The sequence below is a fragment of the Natator depressus genome, chromosome 2, assembly GCF_965152275.1.
Source record: "Natator depressus isolate rNatDep1 chromosome 2, rNatDep2.hap1, whole genome shotgun sequence".
NCBI lineage: Eukaryota > Metazoa > Chordata > Testudines > Cheloniidae > Natator > Natator depressus.
This window is the reverse complement of record NC_134235.1, coordinates 185,034,854-185,060,398: the sequence shown is the minus strand read 5'-3', so window position 1 is coordinate 185,060,398 and position 25,545 is coordinate 185,034,854. Positions and strand designations below refer to the sequence as shown.

Here is a 25,545-nt window from a genome sequence, read left to right as displayed (position 1 = left end):
TTAAACCACTGTTGTTTTTGACAACTCAAGGGGAATAGGACATTATATATTAGAGCCATTCCTTACACCTGTCATTGCTTCCTTCTCCAAATAATCCTTTCCCCCCCCACCTTTATTTTTCAGATTAAAAATATAAATTGGTGAGCGGGGAAAGGCAAAGTCTTTTAACAGATTTAATAAATTACAGGAGGCGATTTAGGTAGGGAAGATGGCATTACGCAGTCTGGACGATAGAGTTCTTGAAATGTATTGGAGACAACATTTTTGTTCCAGAAAGTGGAGGAAGTAACCCGTGGAACAGCCATTTTAAATTGATTCTGACCTACTGGGAGGAATTGGTAGCGAATCTGAAGGTGGAAGGCAATTTGGGTGAAAGTGATCATGAAATGATAGATTTCATGATTCTTAGGAAAAGAAGGCATGAGAGCAGCAGAATAAAGACAATGGAGTTCAAAAAAGCAGATTTTAACAAACTGCGAGAACTGATAGGTGAGGTCCTATGGGAAGAAAACTAAGGGAAAAAGAAGTTCAAATGACCTTGTAATTTCTCAAAGAGACAATATTCAGGGGACAACTGAAAACTATCCTGATGCGAAGGTGTCAGGGTTCCTTCCCCACTCTGAACTCTAGGGTACAGATGTGGGGACTCGCATGAAAGACCCCCTAAGCTTATTCTTACCAGCTTAGGTTAAAAACTTCCCCAGGGTGTAAACTTTGCCTTGTCCTTGAACAGTATGCTGCCACCACCAAGAGTTTTAAACAAAGAACAGGGAAAGAGACCACTTGGAGACGTCTTTCCCCAAAATATCCCCCCAAGTCCTACACCCCCTTTCCTGGGGAAGGCTTGATAAGAATCCTCACCAATTTGTACAGGTGAACACAGACCCAAACCCTTGGATCTTAAGAACAATGGAAAAATCAATCAGGTTCTTAAAAGAAGAATTTTAATTAAAGAAAAGGTAAAAGAATCACCTCTGTAAAATCAGGATGGAAAATACTTTACAGGGTATTCAGATTCAAAACACAGAGGATCCCCCTCTGGGCAAAACCTTAAAGTTACAGAAAACGGGAATAAACCTCCCTCTTAACGCAGGGAAAATTCACATAAAACAAAAGATAAACTAATCCACCTTGCCTGGTTTACCTATACTGGTTGCAATATTGGAGACTTGGATTAGGATGGGTTGGAGAAGATGGATTTCTGTCTGGCCTCTCTCAGTTCCAAGAGAGAACAAACACGTAAACAAAGAGCACAAACAAAAGCCTTCCCCCTTCCCCCCCCCTAAGATTTGAAAGTATCTTGTTCCCTTATTGGTCCTTTGGGTCAGGTGCCAGCCAGGTTAGCTGAGCTTCTTAACCCTTTACAGGTAACAGGATGTTGCCTCTGGCCAGGACGGATTTTATAGCACTGTATACAGAAAGGTGGTTATTCTTCCCTTTATATTTATGACAGAAGGAAAGATAGGAAGAATGGTAAGAGGCCAATATAGCTCCATCAGGGGCTCTTTAATGACCTGAAAATCAAAACGGAATCCTACAAAAAGTGGAAACATGAACCAATTGCTAAGGAGGAGTACAAAAGAATAGCACTCATGTGTAGCAACAAAATCAGAAAGACTAAGGTGCAAAATGATTTACACCTAGCAAGGGACAGAAAAGGCAATAAGATTCTATAAATACATTGGGAGCAAGAGAAAGACAAATGCAAGTGTAGATCCTCCACTTAGTGTGGAAGGAGAGCCACTAACTGATGACATCAAGAAAGCTGAAATGTTTAAGGCCTTAATTTTCCTTCAGACTTCACTAGAAAGGTTAATGGTGACCAGATACTAAATACAATTAATATTAATAAGGGATAAGGAACGCAAGCCAAAATAGGGGAAGAACAGGTGTCAAGGTTCCTTCCCCACTCTGAACTCTAGGGTACAGATGCGGGGACCTGCATGAAAACCCCCTAAGCTTACTTTTACCAGCTTAGGTTAAACCTTCCCCAAGGTACAAACTATTTTACCTTTTGCCCTTGGACTTTTGCTGCCACCACCAAACATCTAACACCTGTTACTGGGAACGAGTCCGTTTGGAAACGTCTTTCCCCCCCAAAATCCTCCCAAATCTTACACCCCCTTTCCTGGGGAAGGTTTGATAAAAATCCTGACCAATTTGCATAGGTGAACACAGACCCAAACCCTTGGATCTTAAGAACAATGAAAAAGCATTCAGTTTCTTAAAAGAAGAATTTTAATAGGAGAAAAAGTAAAAGAATCACCTCTGTAAAATCAGGATGGTAAATACCTTACAGGGTAATTAGATTCAAAACATAGAGAATCCCTCTAGGCAAAACCTTAAGTTACAAAAAGACACAAAAACAGGAATATCCATTCCATTCAGCACAGCTTATTTTCTCAGCCATTTAAAGAAATCAGAATCTAACACATATCTAGCTAGATTACTTACTAAGTTCTAAGACTCCCATTCCTGTTCTGTCCCCGGCAAAAGCATCACAGAGAGAGAGAGACTTTTTTTCTTCCTCCTCCCAGCTTTTGAAAGTATCTTGTCTCCTCATTGGTCATTTTGGTCAGGTGCCAGCGAGGTTATCCTAGCTTCTTAACCCTTTACAGGTGAAACGGTTTTTCCTCTGGCCAGGAGGGATTTTAAAGGTGTTTATACTTCCCTTTATATTTATGACAACAGGTTAAAGAATATTTAAATAAGTTAAATGTATTTTTCCGGATGACTGGAAAAAGGCTAATGTAGTGCCAATCTTTAAAAAAGGGAAGAAAGATGATCCTGGGAACTACAGGCCAGTCAGCCTCACCTCAGTCCCTGGAAAAATCATGGAGCAGGTCCTCAAAGAATCAATCCTGAAGCACTTACATGAGAGGAAAGTGATCAGGAACAGTCAGCATGGATTCACCAAGGGAAGGTCATGCCTGACTAATCTAATCGCCTTTTATGATGAGATTACTGGTTCTGTGGATGAAGGGAAAGCAGTGGATGTATTGTTTCTTGACTTTAGCAAAGCTTTTGACACGGTCTCCCACAGTATTCTTGTCAGCAAGTTAAGGAAGTATGGGCTGGATGAATGCACTATAAGGTGGGTAGAAAGCTGGCTAGATTGTCGGGCTCAACGGGTAGTGATCAATGGCTCCATGTCTAGTTGGCAGCCGGTGTCAAGTGGAGTGCCCCAGGGGTCGGTCCTGGGGCCGGTTTTGTTCAATATCTTCATAAATGATCTGGAGGATGGTGTGGATTGCACTCTCAGCAAATTTGCGGATGATACTAAACTGGGAGGAGTGGTAGATACGCTGGAGGGGAGGGATAGGATACAGAAGGACCTAGACAAATTGGAGGATTGGGCCAAAAGAAATCTGATGAGGTTCAATAAGGATAAGTGCAGGGTCCTGCACTTAGGATGGAAGAATCCAATGCACCGCTACAGAGTAGGGACCGAATGGCTAGGCAGCAGTTCTGCGGAAAAGGACCTAGGGGTGACAGTGGACGAGAAGCTGGATATGAGTCAACAGTGTGCCCTTGTTTCCAAGAAGGCCAATGGCATTTTGGGATGTATAAGTAGGGGCATAGCGAGCAGATCGAGGGACGTGATCGTTCCCCTCTATTCGACACTGGTGAGGCCTCATCTGGAGTACTGTGTCCAGTTTTGGGCCCCACACTACAAGAAGGATGTGGATAAATTGGAGAGAGTCCAGCGAAGGGCAACAAAAATGATTAGGGGTCTAGAGCACATGACTTATGAGGAGAGGCTGAGGGAGCTGGGATTGTTTAGTCTGCAGAAGAGAAGAATGAGGGGGGATTTGATAGCTGCTTTCAACTACCTGAAAGGGGGTTCCAAAGAGGATGGCTCTAGACTGTTCTCAATGGTAGCAGATGACAGAACGAGGAGTAATGGTCTCAAGTTGCAATGGGGGAGGTTTAGATTGGATATTAGGAAAAACTTTTTCACTAAGAGGGTGGTGAAACACTGGAATGCGTTACCTAGGGAGGTGGTAGAATCTCCTTCCTTAGAGGTTTTTAAGGTCAGGCTTGACAAAGCTCTGGCTGGGATGATTTAACTGGGAATTGGTCCTGCTTCGAGCAGGGGGTTGGACTAGATGACCTTCTGGGGTCCCTTCCAACCCTGATATTCTATGATTCTATGATTCTAAGTTGGCAGGGCCTGATGACATTCATCCTAGGGTACTTAAGGAACTTGCTGAAGCAATGTTGGAACTGTTAACCATTATCTTCAAGAAATCCTGGAGGACTGGTAAGTTCCTAGAAGACTGGAAAATGGCAACCAAAGTATCTATCATTAACAAAGAGGACCCGGGGAATTATAGATCAGTCAGTCTAACTTCAATACCCGGAAAAATACTGGAACAAATTGTTAAACAATCAGTTTGTAAGCACTTGGATGATAATAGGGTTATAAGGAATAGCCAGCATTCCAAATCAACCTAATTTCCTTCTTTGCCAGGGTTACTGGCTTAGTGGACAGGGAGGAAGCAGTAGATGTCATATATCTTGATTTTGGTAAGGCTTCTGACACAGTCCCACATGTCATTCTCATAAACAAACTAGGGAAATGTGGTCTAGAGGAAATTACTATATGGTGGGTACACAACTGATTGAAAGACCATACTCAAAGAGTAGTTATCTGTGGCTCACTGTCAAACTGGGAGGACGTATCTAGTGGCGTCCTGTAGGAGTCAGTCCTGGGTCCAGTAGTAATTAATATTTTCTTTAATGACTTGGTTAATGGAGTGGAGGGTATGCTTATATAATCTGCAGATGAGCACCAAATCTGGAGGGATTGCAAGCACTTTGGAGGACATGGTTAGTATTCAAAACGACCTTGACAAATTTTGAAGTTCTGAATTCAACATGATGAAATTCAATGAAGATAAGTGCAAAGTACTTCACTTAAGAAGGAAAAATCAAATGCACAACTACAAAATGAGGAATAACTCGTTGGATGGTAGTTCTGCTGAAAAGGATCTGGAGGTTATAGGGGATCACAAATTGAATAAGAGACGACAATGTGATGCAGCTGCAAAAATGACTAATATCATTCTGGGGTGTATTAACAGGCATGTTACATGTAAGATACAGGAAATAATTGTCCTGTTCTACTTGGCACTAATGAGAGCTCAGCTGGAGTACTGGAGTGTCCAACTCTGGGTGCCACACTTTAGAAAAGAGGTGGACAAATTGGAGAGAGTCCAGAGGAGAGCAACAAAAATGATAAAAGGTTTAGAAAACCTGCCACATGAGGAAAGATTAAAAAACTGGGCATGTTTAGTCTTGAGAAAAGAAGCTTGAGGGGGGCGTAATACCAGTCTTCAAATACGTTAAAGGCTGTTATAATAAGGATGGTGATCAATTAATTGTTCTCTATGTCCACTGAAGGTAGGACAAGAAGCCATGGGCTTAATCTGCAGCAAGGGAGATTTACATTAGGTATTAGGAAAATCTTTCTAACTATAAAGGGAGTTAATCTCTGGAACAGGCTTCCAAGGGAGGTCGTGGAATCCCCATCACTGGAGGTTTTTAAGAAGAGGTTGGACAAACACCTGTCGGGGATAGTCTAGATTTACATGGTCCTGTCTCAGTGCAGAGGGTTGGACTTGTTGACTTCTCAGGGTCCCTTCCAGCCCTACATTTCTATGATTAAGACTTTTCCACTTGAGAAAAGTGTGAGGGATCCTTAATGACCACAAATGGTCGAGGCTTTGGGTTCATGCCTCATATGAAAGACAGGGCAAAGCCATGAGCTGGGACTCTGACTCTCTCTGACACAGTATAGAGACCCCACTTGAGTTCCAATAAGAAGGGATTTTGTTCCCTCTGTAGATTTCATGCAGTAATGAATAAAGCTGGGCAAAAAAAAATTCAGCGAATAGCAAATTTACCAAAAAATGATTTTTTTTCCCCAGGCACTGAAACTATTCACAAACTATGAATTTGGCAAATAGTTTCAGCAGAAAAAAATGGAATATTTTTTTCCCCAAAAGAAAATCCATTTTGAAAAGAAACATTTTAACTTTTCATTTTGAAACATTACATTTTGAAATTTAGCTATCTTTATTTTTTAAAAAAATCTAAAAAACAATAAAAAAGGATAAAAACTGCCCAAAACAAAAAATGGAATAAATTTAATTTTGGATCCAAAAACATCCCAAAAATGAAATGAAACCAAACAAAAAAAATTTTGTTTCATTCTAATTTTTCATTTCAGGGAATTGTTATCTAAAACTTTTTTTCCCTTCATTTTACTTTTGGTGAAGAAAATCTCAAAAATATCAGTTTTGGTTCAAAACAAACTGAATTTTTTTATTATTCATTTGGTTTGGCCCCCACACCAACAAATTGAGTATTTGTTTAGCTCTCCTTCATTACTAGAGCTTGAGACCTAAAGCCCAATTAGGCACTGAGAAAGAATTTTACAGAAACCTGTAAAATCAGCAATTTACGGTGCTACTCAGAAGGATAGCCCTTTGCGATGGCAAAGTCCACTTGGAGACAGCAGAGTTCCATGCCTAATTATTACAGGATTAGCCTATTTATTTTCACTTGTGTATTGTAGCCAGCACACTCTGAAACTTCCAGAATAAAACGTTGAGGAGGTAAATATCCTGAGTGAAGGACAGTTCTTATGTTAGAGAATCTGCTGATCCTCTTTAGCAGCTTACACTCTCCATCCTGTTGAATCAGAATTCCCATTGCCCCCGTGCAGGGAGATGTATATACAAACTGAAACAATATTTTTTCTCTTTTCTCCAATAAAAGCAACAGGGGGGAAATACTGGTGGGGCTCTTCAAAATTTCAGTTGGTTTGCTCCAGTGCTATGAGTTTCTAGGGAGAAGGGTTTACAGTCTAGTTATTTCCAGCAGGGTAGAAACAAAACAGTATAACAAATGGATACAACATAAACTGTAGATTTTTGTTTTGCACACCCTGGGACTATGAGTCTATCAGCAAGATCCTGCTCTGTCATTAAGGCTTGGTCTACTTAACAGAGTTAGGTTGACGTAAGGCAGCTTACCTTGACCTAATTATGTCAGTGTACGCACAACAGCCTTGCTCCCGCCAATGTAAGGCTACATCTACGCTACAGCCAGGATTGACGCTCTGAGATCGATCCACCAGCAGTCGATTTAGCAGGTCTAGTGAAGACCTACCAAATCGACAGGTGATCACTGTCCAGTCAACCCCTGTACTCTTACCTTACTCTTCTCATCAGAGGTAGTCGACGGGAGAGTTTCTGCCGTCTACCCCCAACAGTGTAGACCCCGCGGTAACTCGACCTAAGGTTATTCACGCAGTGGGAGTTGTGTGGAGTAGGTTGACTTACCGCGGTAGTGTAGACATAGCCTTAGTGCCCTACTACACCGAGATAATATCTCTACCTCCATGAGAGACATAGGGCTTATGTTAGTCTAGTTATGGCTACGCAATGTCTCTGTAGACACTGTGTTACATACATCAGCTGTTGGCTCCAAATTGACAAGAAAGCCTGGGGCGGCAGTGGGCTCCAGCTAGAGCCTGGCTGCCCCCCATCCCAGATCCCTGCTCAGGGAGCCGAGAAGCAGCCCCTTGCTCTTGGCGGAGAGCAGGGAGGTGAGAAGCCCGGGTGGCTACCTCTTGTTCCTGGCGGGGAGGCATGAAGCCCAGGGGAGCAGGTGGGCTCCTAGCGGGGAGCTGTGCAGAGCTGAGAGCTCTGGCTCTCAGCCCCCCATGCTGCCCCTCTTCAGTCGGTGAGGACACACATCCCCGATCGAAGGTGGGTAGTGTGGACATCAGCCATCGCAGGTTGTAAATTGACCTAACATAGGTCGACTTCAGTTTAGATATCCCCTAAAACACTGTGACTGAAAAAGTGAATACATACACACAATGTAAAGAGAGACACCCCATTTATTTATTTCAAAATGTTTGTGTATTCAACCCCAAACATCATTTATCTTTAGTCACCTATTCTGGTGTCTTGTTTTAAAGATGCTGTGACAGAGTTAAGCAAAGAATTTAGAGAAGGAGGGGAACCAATCACCGATGACAGCATCAACTTGCAAAAGTTTTCCTACAAGCTTGAGTACCTTTTACAGGTAAGTGACACAATCATATGTAGGGCCCCACCAAATTCACCGTCCATTTTGGTTAAAGTCATGGTCATAGGATTTAAAAAATCATAAATTTCATTATTTCAGATATTTAAATCTAAAATTTCCTGGTGTTGTAACTGTAGGGGTCCTGACCCAAAAGGGGTTGTGGGGGTCACTAGATTATTGTAGGGGGTTGTGGTATTGCCACCCTTACTTCTGCACTACTGCTGGTGGTGGCGCTGCCTTCAGAGCTGGCTGGCTGGAGAGCGTCAGCTGCTGTCCGGGAGCCCAGCTCTGAAGGCAGAGCCACCGTCAACAATAGCGCAGAAGTAAGGATGGCATGGGATGGTATTGCCACTCTTACTTCTGCACTGCTGCGGGCGAGGCGCTGCCTTCAGAGCCAGGTGCCCAGCTAACAGCCACCGCTCTCTGGCCACCCAGCTCTAAAGGCAGCGCAGAAGTAATGGTGTCAATACTGCAACCTCCCTATAATAACCTTGCACCCCCTCCACCCCCCACCCCGTGGTCCCCTTTTGGGTCGGGACCTCCAGTTTGAGAAATGCTGGTCTCCCCTGTGAAATCTGTATAGTACAGGGTAAAAAGTACACAAAAGACCAGATTTCCCGGTCTGTGACGTGTTTTTCATGGCCACAAATTTAATAGAGCCCTAATAATATGGGAGAACTGGACTTTCCTTCATCTGTATTGTTCTCTTACCTTTAAGGTTCAGTAATGAATCTAGTTATTAATTAAAAAATCAGAATGTATTCTAACTAAGTACAGTACAGACCTCTTTCCTTTTAGTTGTTGGGTTCCCGTGCATCAATACTTATTGCACCTATTACAATAGAAAGTAAATATGCTTATGTGAAAAAGCAATGTATCATAACTAGTAGGTTGCTTTTGAGAACACAAGGAATTTTGCATTGTATGGGGAGCTTTTATAACTTGACTTTGAAACATGCCATTTTACATTATCACAGAAGCTCTTTGGTAATAAGAATGATGACATGTTTTAAGGGAAAAAATAATTATTTCATAAATATAATTACCTGTATAATATATAGGTTTTTGCAAGCAAAAACATGACTTTGCTATGAAAAATAGTTTTATAACATCGAAAATATAATACAAAGAGTAGGGTTTTTTCAGGTGAAATGTCTGTTTTTTTAATCCTTGATCAAAAACCAAGTGAAAAGGAAAAGTTACTTTGCTGTGAATATCTTCAGTCTGGTTAGAGAAACAAGGTGGGTGAGGTAATATTCCTTATTGGACCAATTTCTGTTGGCGAGAGGGACATGCTGAAGAGCTCTGTGTGGCTTGAAAGCTTGTCTCTCTCACCAACAGAAGTTGGTCCAATAAAAGAGATTACCTCACCCACCTTGTCTCTCTAATATCCTGGGGTCGACACAGCTACCACTATACTCCAGTCTGCTTAGTCATTTTATGAGTCATTGGCTCACAGTTCTCCACTCCATGAGATCTGGATTCATTTCATGATTCTGTAAATGGCTCACTCTGTCTTCGGAAAAGTCACTGAACCAGTCTGTTCCTCAATTGGTCTGTAAAATGGGGATAATACTGCGTACCCACTTTTTGTTAAGCATTTTGTGATCTATGTTGAGTTCATTGTAAGCTGTATGGATTTATGTATCTATTTTTCAGTACCTTATCTTCAATGTATTGACCTACATTTGTGCACTGTATTAAGATTGGAAATGCTGTAAATCCCAGTGATCAGTTTATGAGTTCTGAATAGATTTGAATGGCTATTCTTTAATTTAGCTGATTATTTAAATTAGGGCTGTCAATTGCAGTTAACTCAAGCGATTAACTCAAAACAAATTAACTCAATTAAAAAAATTAATTGCGATTAATCGCACTGTTAAACAATAATAGAATACCAATAGAAATTTATTATACTTATTTTTTGATGTTTTTCTACATTTTCAAATATATTGATTTCAATTATGGCACAGAATACAAAGTGTACAGTGCTAACTTTATATTATTATTTTTATTGCAAATATTTGCACTGTAAAAAAGAAACAAAAGAAATAGTATTTTTCAATTCACTTCATACAAGTACTGTATGCAATCTCTTTATCATGAAAGTGTGACTTACAAATGTAGATTTTTTTTTGTTACATAACTGCACTCAAAAACAAAACAATGAAAACCTTTAGAGCCTACAAGTCCACTCAGTCCTACTTCTTCTTCAGCCAATTGCTAAGACAAAAAAGTTTGTATACATTTACAGGAGGTACTGCTGCCTGCTTCTTATTTACAATCTCACCTGAAAGTGAGAACAGGCATTCACATGGCATTTTTATAGCCAGCATTGCAAGGTATTTGCGTGCCAGATATGCTAATCATTCATTTGCCCCTCCATGCTTTGAGCACTGTTCCAGAGAACGGTACACTTTGTATTCTGTGTTGTAATTTAAATCAGTATATTTGAAAATGTAGAGAATATCCAAAAATATTTAAATAAATGGTATTCTATTATTGTTTAACAGTGGGATTATAACTGCAATTAATCAGTTATTTTTGTATCTCGTGATTAATTTTTTAGTGATTTGACAGCCCTAATTTGAATTTGTCTTTTGAACTGTAGAGCAGCATTTAAATTCATCAAATTGTATTGATCTAGAATGATGTCTATTCCCTTTTTTGATGTGCACACACATCTCCTGTTAATTAAAATTAATAGCTGTGAATGTGAATATCAGTGGGAGAAAAACATAGAATAACTCTGTGTTTCAGTGTCTTAAATTTTTCTAAGTGTTTCTTCCTTTTGAAGTTTGACCAGAAAGAAAAGACCACACTGCTGGGGAACAGAAAAGACTACTGGGATTACTTCTGCGACTGTCTGGCTAAAGTCAAAGGAGCTAATGATGGGATCCGCTTTGTTAAGTCTATTTCAGAGGTAAGTAAAGCAGACTGATTAATCATCACAATAGGCAGTTCATGTTTCTGCATGTCCATTGGGAGAGCTACAGAACTCAAAAGAAAAGTAGGAGAAGGAATGGGACTTTTTTTCTGTCTTTGCAGAATGTAAAACCAAAAGATAAGTGACGCCTATTGTTCATCACATTTCTTAGGGCTAGATTGCACAATCCTTATGCATGCTGGTGTACTCTTCCTTGCAGGTGTAGTCCCATTGACCTCAGTTGAGTCCTGAATTATTTTAAATTACATTGAGCAGGAATGGTGACCCTAGCCTTTGTTTGCCAGAAGCTGGGAATGAGCAACAGGGGATGGATCATGTGATGATTACCTGTTCTGTTCATTCCCTCTGGGGCACCTGGCACTGGCCACTGTTGGAAGACAGGATACTGGGCTAGGTGGACCTTTGATTTGACCCAGTAGGGCCATTCTTATGTTCCTATGTGTTTTCAGTTACAGTAAAAAAAAGAAAAAAGAAAACATTTGATGAATGGTGGGCAAGGTCTTTGTTTAGGGTTAATGCCTACGATTTAACAATGGGGATACAGCAGAAATGAAATCAAGGGGGCAATTCCTGCCCTCATGTGCACAGGTTCCCTGAGGGAAGGATTTGATCGAGTGCAAGAGGAAAAAGTAGTAAAGTTTTACTATTCTTGTCACCTTCCTGTAGATCAATAGGGTTGAATGGGAGTCACTGATTAGAGAATTTGGTCTTATGTCTCTACTCACTTAATACTTGCACGGTGCGTTGGAGATATAAAATACCATGTGACTGTTGAGGATTAAGATTATTGTTATCGCTTGAGGTGAGTTGACATGAAAGGACTCAAAGTGAAATGGTTTGTATTGGGCTAAGCAAAGTACATGTTAGTAAGTAACACAGTAATAAAACCTAAATCCAATATCAACAGAGTAGCAACCCTTTATCTCTAAATCTATTAGTCAATGAGGTAAGCACTGCAAGAAGTTTTTAATATTGATCCTTTGAGTCATTAGAGTAAATTTAAATCACTTGCATGAGGACTTTCCCCGTGGGTAAGTGGAGCACTGTTGTTGGTTATGCTGATTGTTGTCCTGATACTTGGTTTTGATGACTCCTAGGGTATTTTATTCCCAGGCTGCACCAGGCTGCACTTGTTGATAAAGAAGTTTTCATCTATTCTGTCAGAACTTCCTAACAGCAGCCTTGACTGCTGTCATCATGCAACTTCTCTGCATGATCAGAGAGCCAGTCATGAGGCTAGCATGGCTGCCCCTAGCGTAGCTAGCCCCTATGTTCCCCATCCCACTTCTTTCTCCTCATACCCTTCCTTCAGGCTTCCATTTGGTTTCAGGGGAACCCCCTCTCCCCACCCAGCTTTCTCTCATAGCTTTGGGGTATGAAACATTTCCCCAACCCCTCTTTCAGCTCCAAATCCATCTTCTTCCCTTTGGTTCTTTCAATGAAAATTCCAGTGCATTTATATTGTACAGCTAGATAAATGCCAGATTCCGATGCATCTTGTTTGGCTGCACATGGTTGGAGGAGCAGAGACACCAGAAACCTTCCACCTCCATTTGTACAGCCAGGCAAGAGCTTCCTCCAATGAGCTCATCTGATGTATTATTTTTTCCATTCCTATGGTACTTGTACTTGAATTTTGGTTTGACAGCAGAAACATAACTAGTTATAAATTCTGTCTCCTCTATCCACCAGATACCAAAATCTTTCTTGTCTGCCTTAAGATTTCTGTCCTTTTTTAAAAACTATGTAAGATGTTGTGACGTTCCCCTCTGGTGTTATCTGGACCAGTGATCTGCTAGGTTACTCCAATCCTTGACTCTGGGAGCCAGCCTTACCCTGCTCTGCTGTGAGAACCCCAGCCTCTGGCATATAAGGTGCTCCCAGCTACTTGCAACCGAATGGCACTAGTTAATATCTCCAGTCCCAGACAAAACCCTAGGAACCTCTGTCTTGCTGTGTCCAGTTATGCCGGCTGGACACTGCAAGCTTATATGAGTTCGTCAATTTAACAAAGAAATTTATATGTGCCAGGCTTGTTATCCCAAGGGGAGTCTCTGACACACTGCAAACCAAATGCACTTCTTCAGGTAGAATAAACAAACAGATAAAGGTAGATTTTAAGTGATTATAAGTCAAAGCATAACAAGTCAGATTTGGTCAAATGAAATAAAAGCAAAATGCATTCTAAGCTGATCTTAACACTTTCAATGTCCTTACAAACTTAGATGCTTCTCACCGCGGGCTGGTTGATTGCTCTTCAGCCAGGCTCTCCCCTTTGATCAGCACTTCAGTCACTTGGTGGTGGTGTCTGTAGATGTAGGTGGAAGAGAGAGAGCATGGCTAATGTCTCTCCCTTTTATCATGTCCTTTCTACCCTCTTGGCTTTGCCCCCCTCCCTCCCCTTCAGAGTCAGGTGAGCATTACCTTATCGCAATTCCAAACTGACCAAAGGAAGTGGGATGACTCCCTCAAGAGTCCAACAGATTCTTTTGTTGCTGCCTAGGCCAAAGTCCTTTGTTCCTGTGAGGCTGGGCTGGGTTTGTCCCATACCTGCCCTGATGAGGTGTGAACTGCCTCTCTGCTCTTGGAGAGTTTTTGCCTGGACTTATTTTAAAACCATGAGGATACATTTTCAGCCTCATAACTATATACATGAAATTATAACCTATAACCTTACTATAACATTACTGTAAAAATTACTATAACATCACTATAACAACCATGCTCAGTGCATCATGAGCCTTCCGAAGACACCCAACATGATAAACTTCGCATTGGATGCCACACAATCATTTTATAAAGATGAACATGAGGGTGTATGGTGTTTCCACGAGATACAGAGCATTACAGACGTCCTTAAGTTTCAGCATTCAAAAATATGTTTTTTGTTCTTTAATTTCATAATAAACACAGCTTCATGTAGTTGTTATGGTTTGACTGTGACAGAAATTTCCTGTTTCACTTTCTATGGAGCCACAGAAATTTGTAGGTGGAATAATTTTTTAAAATAATTTTGTTTATTTGCGGTTTATGATTTAAAAAAAAACCAGTCAGCTGTTTCAGATAATACGTTTGTCAGATTGTGTTCTTGAAGTGAAACTGCAGAAGTCAGAGGAGCGAACTCTGCTATTAAGATATTTAGGGAGGGTGTCTCTCAGGGTCACCGCTAATATTGTTTCCTGGAGCCCAATTGCTATACATGTTTTCGGCATATGTTCATAGAAACGTTAATAGCTCACTTGTCAGTGTGCCATTTATAGATGTTTATAATTGGTGCTTAAAGTTATCTTCCTGTGGCTTGTTTTTCCCAGCTGAGAACATCTCTTGGTAAAGGAAGAGCATTTATACGTTACTCCTTAGTACACCAAAGGCTGGCAGACACCTTGCAACAATGTTTTATGCATACCAAAGTAACAAGGTAAATGCAAAGGTACTGTAGTGATGCATGAGAGATATCTGGAGACGAACAAACAGTGAAACATGGGACTGATTCAGCGCCGCATGAAATAAATGGAAAACCTTCCATGTGGTTGGCTCAGAGGACTGATAATAGGGTATAAAGCCAGTGTAATCTAGGTCACTGTTTCACACCCATCTTAGGTCAGTAAATATTGACATTTGTTCAGTGGCCTATATGAAATGTGTTACTGGTCCAAGACCAGTTCCTCTTAGACCAGAGTCAATATTGCAAACTGCCATTACAACTGGTCCTAGTCTGCACCTTTGTTAGTACTCTCAGTAGAGGGGTCAAGGAGCAAATGGGCATTGAAACTAAACTATCCTTTCATCTTTTATAGGAGCAAGGCAAAATAGCAGGGTAGTGTGGGGAAGCTTGCTTTGCTGCTGTCCCTTCTTATAATTTCAGAAGGTAGAGTATTGTAGCCTTCAGGGCTGTAAATATGGCACCTTTATAAAAGGCAGAAAGTCATTGAAATTTAAAACACAACCACCTGCACTAGGACTTGTTTTTCTGTCCAAGTTTTCTGCTTTTCCATACTTGTTGGCCAGAGCAAAGTAATGATAAACATTAGAGTTTAGCATCTGTAACTTGGGGGACCCTACAAAGGCATTTTTGAACCTCTAGTTCATTATAAAGCAGAGTGCTTTGTGCCTGGAACATTTAAAAACTATATGGTGTTTTGTGCATGGTACTTACAGACCTTACATTTTTTTAATCTTTACAAGTGCTGGACATCTGGGTTCAGATGTAGCTAAAATCATATATGGAAATGAATTTGGAGGTAGTGGACAGAGCCCCAAATGATAATTCTGTACATCACTAAGTATCACACAGTGAGGTACAATGTAACATGTTGTAGTCTTTCTGGTCAAGAAAAACCAAAGACTGGAATAGCAAGAGTTTAGCAAGTCAGGATGGATATTCACGGACAAGCTTTCAGTTTTTATCTTCCTTTTCAATGTATCTAATTCTGATTGCTGCTGCCAATCACTTGTTGTCATGAACATTCAGTTTACTCACATTCAAAACATAAATGTCAGTTTACAGAGTACCATGTGATTATCCATTATATGGCAAATCCATCACCCTCTCCAGTTGCCTGCCAAAGCCCAGAGTAAAAATGTTTTGTGTAGGGTTTCTCCATAGGAGGAATCCATAAGCTTCATTAGCTCCTACTGCCACCAGGAGCTGCCCTCACTCCCAACAAAGAGGTTGTGTGGGGGGCAGGGAATCTGATTGATGTCGATTGCATTTGCAGTGGATCTTGGCAACTTTTCTGGGAAGTAACAAATAATGTTTCATTTTCTTGAGAATGTTGCAGGCGCTCCCCTTTTATTTATTACTCCATGCCATTTGGTTCTTCTTTTAGTGACTGGTACTATGCAAGAAGTCCATTTCTGAAGTCTAAAATGAGTTCTGACATTGTGGGTCAACTCTATGAGTTAACTGAGGTTCAGTTTGACTTGGCATCAAGAGGGCATGACTTAGATGCTGCTTGGCCAACATTTGCCAGGTAATGTAGTAAAATTTTACTGTTTTCGATACAGTTAGAGCCATAACACACATTCTGTGACTTGCAGGGGTGAAAGTAAATTAAAGGACTTACCGGTACACCGGAGTCCTGAGCAGGGGGCGTGGCCTCAACCAGAAGAGGCAGGGCCTTAAATCCCTGGGCCCTTTAAATCACCCCCTAGCTACCAGCTGCCGAGGCGGCTGGGAGCACCAGGGCTTGGGGGGCGATTTAAAGGGCCCAGGGCTCTAGCTGCCGCTACCACAGCGGAACCCAGGGCCCTTTAAATCACTGAGGAGCCCTGGGGGCTCCCGGCTGCCACCGCTACCCCGGGGCTCTGGGCTCTGGCAGAGCTTTAAAGGGCCTGGGGCTCTGCTGTGGTAGCGGCTGCTGGAGCCCCAAGCCCTTTAAATCCCCGTCTGAGCCCTGCTGCCCGAGCCCTGGGGTAGCAGCGGCCAGGCTCTGTCGGAGCTTTAAAGGGCCCCAGGGCTCCAGCCGCCGCTACCGCCCCAGCCCCCTTTAAATCCCCTCCGGAACCCCGCCATCGCTACCCCAGGGCTTTAAATTGCCATCTGGGAAAGCCGGTCCCGGTATGGCGCATCGGCTCTTGCTGGTACACCGTACCGGGGCATACCAGCTTACTTTCACCTCTGGTGACTTGCAAAAACTTTTGCAACTTTTCTATTTAAGCGTAAAAAGGAGGCATAAGCCTTCACCTTGTAACATCTCTGCAGCCAACGTGGACTTCATGGTCATTACTGGGCTGAACTCCAGGGGCCAATCTGATGCTCATTCAAGTCTGAGAGTCCTTCCACTGACTTCAGTGGGCATCAGCTCAGACCCCCTAGGGTCTGCTCACATCTTCACAGTGACGATGAGAAGTTAACTTGGGTCCCTCTTCTCCAAAAGCTGCATTCCATACCCGCTGAACTAAGCATGAATCTCTTTCATTTGAGCAGTAAGAGAACTCATGACACACACCTGTTTCAGCAGGCCTGCTTCTGCTTGAAAGAGGGTAATCCTGCATGTAGGGGTTGATCCAGTTCCACTGAGGTCTGTAGGAGTCTTCCCATTGATTTCAATGAATGTTGGATCAGGCCCCATGCATGCTAGCCAGTAGTACATTGCCATATCCAGTGGTTATAACTGAAAGAATCCATAAAGTCAGAGCAGACAATTATGTGTGTGTGCACGCTTAGCCATTATTAAAAGATTTCTTTTTTGTTTTTTCTTGCGGTCTGCAGGAGGACATTGTCCTCACATGGCTCTTCAGCATATTTGTGGAAACCTCCAAGTCGCAGTTCAAGCATAAGTAGTTTAGTGAGCAACTATTTGCAGGTAATTGAATGACAAAGAAGTGCATGCAATGTAGGCCACATTTCCTTAACACCAAAGATCTTTAGGCCTGGGAGCTGTATAACACCTTGTGACTTTAGTGGGAAACTACAAAAAACCTACAATAAATATAAAGGAGAATTGTCCCATAGCTGTGTGATGGGATGGATAGACCACACACTGATGAGGAAGGTGCCAGAGAGGCCCTGTGTACCCACCCCTCTGTTCCTGTCAGTCAAGGGTGGTAGGAAGGAAGCCTTTAAAAAGGAGGAAACTGCAGGCAGCTGACAGGAGAGATCCCTCTGAGCAGGAAATTGCTGGAGCGACTCCTGACACCACAAGGGGAGCTTCTATCCAGGAGATCTCCACCCACGACCCTGTGGGGAGTGCACTGAACTCCCAGTATAGGCCTGACAGAGTGAGCCTGATTCAATAGGCTAGGCAGCGGGTCTCCACGAAAACTGCTACACGGACAGCACTGAAGCAAGTTTGCCTTTTTCCCTTTCAGTTGGATCAAGGAAGAAGTTATTCTTGGGGTGCTGATACATTTAATTTTCCTTTTATGTCCTCCATCAGAAGAGATTTAAGAAGGCCTGCAAAGGGTGGGGTCCCCTCTTTGCAAGGACTAGGAAACTGGGGCCTGTGTTTAAGCCACTGAGTGTGCCCAGGGTCTCCCATCATCTGGGAGAAAAACCTAAGAGGACTCTTTTTACAATTTGATTAAACCTAACATTTAAGTCTTCTTTTAAAAAACAAACAAACAAAAAAAACACCAAAGCTTACAAAATCTCATGAATAGAAAGGTTTTCATTATTATCAATGAAAATAGCCTTCTTTCTTTTAAGTTTCCCTTCTCAGTTTTGTTCTTCCAACCACAACAGCACTGTGCTAGCATCTGGGAACCAGAAAGTGAAATTATCCAAGACCCCCAACACAGCAAGCATTTTAACTATATATTAAAGTCAATGGGATGTAAGCATGTGCTTAAATGCATTGCTGAGAACACCACAATACAAACTGGTGTAACATCACTGGCTAAGGTGCATAACATACAAAGAGTAAATAAATAATTAATAGAACTTTATTTTTGTTCTAAGACTTCAGATGCTGGAGTGTTGAGCCTTATAGAAATGCTTATAAATTAATAAAAGTAATTAATAATCAAGGGGACTAAGAGTAGCATGTAGGTTTAGGATTTTTTTAATAATGATTTTTATTTGACAGCATCCCTTAAATATTCATTTTATTGTTACCACCACCACCACCACCACCAGGTATTAATCAACAAAAACAGTTAAGCTATCACTGAGTCCTGGAACATTCATAATCTTTCATGTATAAAAATACACTGTTTCCAATTTAACTTTTCTATTCTTCCCTTCCTGCCCTCTTAGACACAAGAGTTTCCAGGTAGCCCTGATGCAAATAACTCACTAAATGCTGAACACCTGGAGGGCTTTGAAGAGATGCGTGTGGAACTTGACCAGGGAGAGCTGAGGCAGAGGGTGCTGCAGGACCGGATTAATCAGCTAGAGAAGGAAAACCAGGAGCTGCAGGGAGCTGTCAGCCTTCAGAAAGAACAAGTGCAAGTGGAAAAGGAAAAGAGCAGCAACTTCAGCGAGGAGAACTCCAGACTGACAAAGATGATAGCAGAGTTACAGAAACAGTGTGAGGTTTCCCACTCCACTCAGAGCACTGTTCATGAGCTACAAAAATGCATGCAGGCATTAGAAGTGAATGCAGCCGAGCAGCAAAGGGAATACCACACAAGGCTTGAGCAAATGGAGTCAAGTAAGAAGGACTATGCCTCAGAACTGCAGCTCTTGAATCAGGAGCTGGAAACCACCAGGGCTTCGGTCAGCATGAAGGATCTCTGCATCAGTGAGCTCCAGACCAAGATAAATTCAACAGAGCAGAAGAATCTAGAGCTCATTGCAAAAGTCGATGCCATCTTGGATGAAAAAGGACAACAAACCTCCACCCAGTATGAGTCTACCCTAAAGATCCAGGAATTGCTGGAGAAACTTCACCAGGCAGAAAAGGAAAAGGCTGACATCCAGAAACTAAATAACGAACTTCTGTCTCAGGTAAAGACAGCAAGAGAGGAACTGCAGTTGAAAGAGAGGGCACAGAAAGAACTGGAATCCAAATTTAGTTGCCTCACCACGGACTCCAAAAAAGAGAATGAAAAACTGCTCATGAGCCTGGAAATGATGGCAAAAGAAATGGATACAGTTCAGGAGGCACTGACTGTGAAAGGAAAGGAGGTGGCTGAACTCCAGATCCAGCTGAAGGGCTCACTGGCTCATGTGGGATCGCTGGAAAAAAATCTTGAAGAGACCAGAAGAGCAAAAGAGAACCTTCAGGAAGAGAGCAACTGCAGGGAAGGTGTGCTGAAGCAGGAAGCCAGAACCTTGGCAGAGCAACTTGAGCTGCTGAAGGATCATTTATCAAAGCTGAGTCAGAATGTGCACAGCCTAGAGGAGCAAAACCAAAAGCTCCTCTCAAGCAATGATCATCTCCTCCAGAAGGTAAAGGACATGGAGGAGCTCACAGGACAGCAAAGCGTGGCACTGAACGAAATTGGTGAAGAAAGCAAGAAACTGAAATCCGAGAATGCAAATCTGCACCAAAGCAAGGAGAAGATGAAAGAGAAGCAGAAAAACTTGGAGGCATCTAAAGCCTCTTTGGAAGCTGAGTTGGCCAGGCTGAGGGCATCGGAGAAACAGCTCCAGAGTCAGATTGACGATGCCATGGTGTCGGTGGATGAAAAAGAGAAAAAGCTCCGAGAGCAGAACAAACAGTTGCACGAAGACTTGCAGAATGTCACAAGGGAAAATCAAATCCTGGAAGAGAGGCTACAGTCTCTGTATTCTGAATACCAGGAACTGAGGCAAAGAGAAGATGCCATCAAGGAGTCTTTAGCTGTATTACAAACAGAGCACAAGAGTGCCAAACAGCATGGTTTACAGATGGAAAAGATTCTGTTTTCCTTGAAGGAGTGTGAAGAGTCTCTTAGGTCACAGGTTACAGAGAAAGATGTGACACTGCAAGGCATAGAGAGCCAATGCAAGCAGCTACAGGCAGAGATTGAGATGTACCGAAAAAAAGCGGAGTCTCTTGAGATGGAAAAGCTAAGTATGGAAAAAACATGCCTTCATCAAATAAAATTGATTGAATCCCTTACTGGAGAGAAGGATTCAGTGGAGAAGGCCCAGCTGGAGCAGGCAGCATGTCAGGAGAAAGAGTCACAAGAGTTGGCTTCCAGGCTAGCCGTGTCTGAAAAGCAGCTGCACATCAACCAGAGTGAAGTGTCCAGGTTGCAGGCAGAAGTGATTGATCTTCGAGCCAAGCTTCAACAGACAGCTGATGAGAGAGAGAGGATGCAAGGCAAGCTGGATGCAACAGAGGCAGTTCTGGGGGAACAAAAGACACTGGTCCAGCAGCTGAAAGAGCAGAGTGAGTCACTCAACAGAAACCATGTGCAAGAGCTGGTACAGTGTAAAGAAAGAGAGGAAACGCTGAAAAAAGAGCGGGAAAGGGAAGCCCACCGAAAGGCCGAGCTGGAGAAAAACGTGCTGAGTCTCAGGGAAGAGCTGTCCAAGGTTAAGCAGTATTTGGAGACTGTTAAAATGGAAAATGTAGAAACCAATGACCTGCTCCACAGAACCAACACTGATATGGCTGAACTTGGTATTCAGATTTGTACCTTGACGTCTGAGAAGGGGGATGCAGAAGAGAAGCTGGCGCAGGTCACTGAGAAGCTCAGGGAATTGGGTGAGCAAGCAGCAAAGGAGCAGGAGAGGCTGCAACTTGACATCTCCATGCTCAGGCAGGAGAACCAAGGCCTGACAGAGAAACTAAAGGAGTCTCAAGTATGTGCTGCAGCTGTTCCCAGCCTGCAAACGCAGCTGGAGGTGGCAGAGAAACAGGCCCAAAGCTTCCAAGAGACCAGCAAAGAAGAGCTGTCTGCAATAAAATTTCAAATGAGCACAGAGATTATAAATTATCAGACAAAATTCAAGGTAAATTAATATAATATATTCTACTTTCTATTCTACATGCTTCACAGTGTTCACTGACATGGTAAGGAGGAGTCATTCCCTCCTCTAAAGGAATAACGGGGTGAAATGGCCTGTGTTATGCAGGTCGGATAATCGCAACAGTACTTTCTGGCTTTAATCTATGCACCTATGAATTTAGGGGGGCTTAGTCCCCAACACCCACTGAGCCTTGCTCTGAAATGTGCTAAGCAACCTTGACTCCCCTTGATGTCTAACACTGAACCAGTTATATCCTCTTTACACTGGGTCAGCAGAACAAGGCTATGGATGTGTGAACTTCTTTTCTCCGCAGAATGGTGGGTTTTCAGACCCAATGGCTGCTCGACTTTCATGAATATTATTCGTCAAATAACTATGAATATTTCAGCTTATGATTTGCCATTATTTAAAAGTACCTGTAATACAATGGGCCCAATACTTTAAGGTGCTGCATACCTCCTGCACAGGGCTGAGTGCCCTCAGTTCCCATCGATTCCCAGATAAAAGTAACACCCGTACTGGTGCTCTCCTAAAATCCAGTTACAACCCAACATCTGCGCACTCGTGGAACCTAAATAAGATGCTCACAGTAGATTGTGCTGCTCTGATCACATGAACCCTTCCTTCTCTATCCTTGTATGAATGATCAGCAGTGAAATAGTTAATATTTGTAACATTTACATTGTCATTAGGCTTTAGTGTCAACTTCTGTTGATATGAATAAGGGCAACTCACCCCTCTGTTAGAGGCACTGTTTCAGGCAGTCTGCAGACTCTGACATATAGTGCAGCACAGGTTACACTGAGTTCACACCTGGAAGTTTATCTGTTTGAACATATGGGCTAGAGGCCGATGGTGGGATGCTCAGAAGTCTGAGTGTGGGCCTGGCTCCTCTCCTTTTGCAATCAATGTCGATTTCAGTGAGAGCAAAGTTAGAAATCCCAGCCTGAGCGGTATTTTTACTGTTCAAGATACAGCCACTGAGATAAATGTCTAGTTTCAAGAAGCAGTCACGAGCCACCCCGATTCAACTCTGAATCATGTGGAGAGAAATTTCTGAAGGATAAAGAACTGATAAAGATCTGAGTTACTACAGAAAATTCTTTCCTGGGTATCTGGCTGCTGACTCTTGCCCATATGCTCAGGGTTCAGCTGATCGCCATATTTGGGGTTGGGAAGGAATTTTCCTCCAGGGCAGATTGGAAGAGGCCCTGGGGGTTTTTCACCTTCCTCTGTAGTGTGGGGCATGGGTCACTTGCTGGAGGATTCTCTGCTCCTTGAAGTCTTTAAACCACGATTTGAGGACTTCAATAGCTCAGACATAGGTGAGAGTATTTTCGCAGGAGTGGATGGGTGAGATTCTGTGGCCTGTGTTGTGCAGGAGGTCAGACTAGATTATCATAATGGTCCCTTCTGACCTTAGTATCTATGAATCTATGAACTGTGTGTCTGTTACTGCAGCTCTGAGGCAAAGGCTACCAGTTGATCAGACGTACACACTTCCGTGTATGCTGAGATTCTTCTAACATCGAAAAGTTGTGTGCGCTTACTTTCTACTTTCCTTGCCCACAGAGCATCTAGTCAATGAGTTTTAAAGTAGTGTCAGGCACTAATTCCCAGCATGACTTGTGCTCCCTTTGTACTTTCACCACAACATTTACATGTTTAGCAAGTTGGGCCATTTTTGTTAAGGCCCATAATAATTGCCAGAAAAACATCATCTGACTACCACAGTGGGGGACTTTTCCCATGAATCCCAGTTTCCTGGGATGCCCATTTGAATTGGTCTGCCATCAGCCACACTGAGGGCCAAATTTATCCCTGTTGTAACTCCATTATAATTAATGGATTAATTTGGCCCAGTACATTTTAATTGTCCATGCTGCATCAGCAGGAAACTTTTTAAAACTGAGTGATGACTTTTATGTGAACACTAACAAGGGCTTTATTGACTCCACTAGGCTGTCAGTGAAGAATGCGAGAAAGTAAAAAAGAAGCTTGAGGAACAGAACAGACAACTGTGTGCTGCAGAGGAAGAGATTGCAGAGCTTCATGTAGGTGCTTCATCTGATTACAATAAGGAAATGTGCTAAAGTATTTGCATCAATAGTCACTTGTGTTAGAATTTACAAGGCAGGGGACTTGTCTGGCAGCTGTCTGGGAGCCTGAGAATGCACTTGAACAAATAATAGACATGCAGGCCAAAATTCTCAAACTAGGAGGAGATTTTCAAAGGCACAAATAGCAGTTAAACACCAAGGTTCTTACCCCCTGAACCAGCCGACTTTTACTTAGGTGCCTAAATATAGATATAGAGGTGTACCCAAGTCTGAAAATGGTACCTCTAAAGTTTACATTTAAAGGGTGCTTTTTCACTTCCTTTCATATTTAACTTTGTTTTAATGAAGAAGCCATAAACTTGACATTTTCCCCCGCATGATAAGTTAGTTTCTTTTAAACTTTTTGTTTGCCTATTGAAGCACTTATTTCAGACTGAAATAGTTTTAAATACTGATGTGGTTTATTCTTTCATCATTGTGTTTGGAACTTTATTCTTTGATAATGAGACAAAAGCCATTCAAAGCTCTTCTGCTGTGGCTAATAAGAATTACTGGCATGGTTTAATGCTGTCTTACTTTACAATTGATCCCTTATTCAATGTGACATAAGTAATCAATCCCCAGTACATAACTAATTAGTGTCTGATTATTCAATAATAATGTTTTAATTAATGGTTGGACTTCTTAAACTCCCCTATCAAAGCATTGTTTGGGTGACATAGTAACTAAGTTACAGTTGATACAGTGATGGTTTTGTATGTTAAATAGAAATATTTTATTATTGTCTAGGCTGTAAACACGGATCTGTCTAGCAAACTGGAGCATGCAACAGAGCAATTGGCTGAATATGAATCCACCAGGTTGAAAAAAGAGGAGGAGGTGATGTCGCTGAAAAAACACTTGGAGAGGTTAGCACTTTGGGTATTTCACTTGTACTGTTTGTAAGAAGCCAAGCAGAAGATAAGTCACCATAGTGTGTACACCTTATTGTTGTGTACATTATATGAGGCAGAGGAGAGAATACAGACATACTGAGTAGGAAGCGTTGACTGGCTTTTCAGGTGAAAAACGTGGACGTTACACAGAATACAGCTTCCCTTTGTTCACTTAGCTGATGTTCTATAGTCATCACATTTCTTGTTTCCTTTGTGAAACTAGTCTACGTGGCGCTAGGCTTTGTATCATGGGTTAGATGCAGCATTCAAAGCACAGAAATGTTGACTGCTGTTTAAAAGAGGACTGGAACATTTGCACTGCATTTTACATGGAGGGTGTGTTTTATTTTTGCCCCTCTGTGGTGTCTCAAGAGTAAAGTAAGAATTGCTGTTGAAGGGAACACACTCGGCAGCTCTTGCTCAGGCAGGTCTCCTATGGAGCTCAGTGGGCATTTTGCCTGAGTAAGGACTTGGTGACAAATACTAGCACTAAATGATTTTGCAGCACAGAGCTGGCAAGACCAAGCTAGCCTGGCCTGACTCCAGGGCTGCGGATCTCTGCTTGGATCAAGAATGAGGGGAATCCTTTCAGGGATGGCTGCATAACACCTACATGACCACCAAACTCTGCCCCGTGCCTTGAGGCAGGAGTCTGTGACTCTGTCTTATTGGGTTCTGTGACTGCAGCTTTGGGAGGGCAGGTCCCCCTGGTTATCAATCAGCTAAATGAGTCCAGAGGATAGTCAGCTATGTAATGGAGCTGTCAGCTGGAGAGTGCACAGTGTCCATCAGGGCAGGTCTCTCCATGGAGACTACAGGTAGGGGTGGGAGGACACCGAACTGCCCAGGATGCTTCAGACCCCAACAAAAGTACAGATATTGGGCCATATGCTCAGCTGGTATCAATCAGTGTTGCAATAGAAACAGCAAGTCTCAGAGCCGGGATCTGCAGACTTGGGCTCGCATTACGGCACTAGAAATAGCCATGTAGATGTTTGGGGTTGGATTGGAGCTTGAGCTCTGAAGCCTGGGGAGCAGGGTGAGTTTCAGAGCCCAAGCTCCAGCCCAAGCCCAAATGTCTACATGGCTATTTTGAGCGCTGTAGTATGAGCCCCACAAGCCAGAGTCTGTAGACCTGGGCTCTGAGAC

At 42.4% G+C, this 25,545-nt stretch overlaps 1 protein-coding gene across 1 annotated transcript in view; it reads left to right on the top strand.

The window, feature by feature from the left end:
- FYCO1 (FYVE and coiled-coil domain autophagy adaptor 1) overlaps positions 1 to 25,545 on the top strand; it is an 82,782-nt gene that overhangs the window by 14,382 nt on the left and 42,855 nt on the right. The window contains exons 4-11 of the mRNA XM_074945528.1: positions 7,997 to 8,103; positions 10,904 to 11,029; positions 14,365 to 14,471; positions 15,883 to 16,026; positions 17,268 to 17,361; positions 18,753 to 21,383; positions 23,363 to 23,455; positions 24,251 to 24,369. Of these exons, the coding sequence (XP_074801629.1) occupies positions 7,997 to 8,103; positions 10,904 to 11,029; positions 14,365 to 14,471; positions 15,883 to 16,026; positions 17,268 to 17,361; positions 18,753 to 21,383; positions 23,363 to 23,455; positions 24,251 to 24,369 (3,421 nt within the window). The remainder of the gene's footprint in view (positions 1 to 7,996; positions 8,104 to 10,903; positions 11,030 to 14,364; positions 14,472 to 15,882; positions 16,027 to 17,267; positions 17,362 to 18,752; positions 21,384 to 23,362; positions 23,456 to 24,250; positions 24,370 to 25,545) is intronic.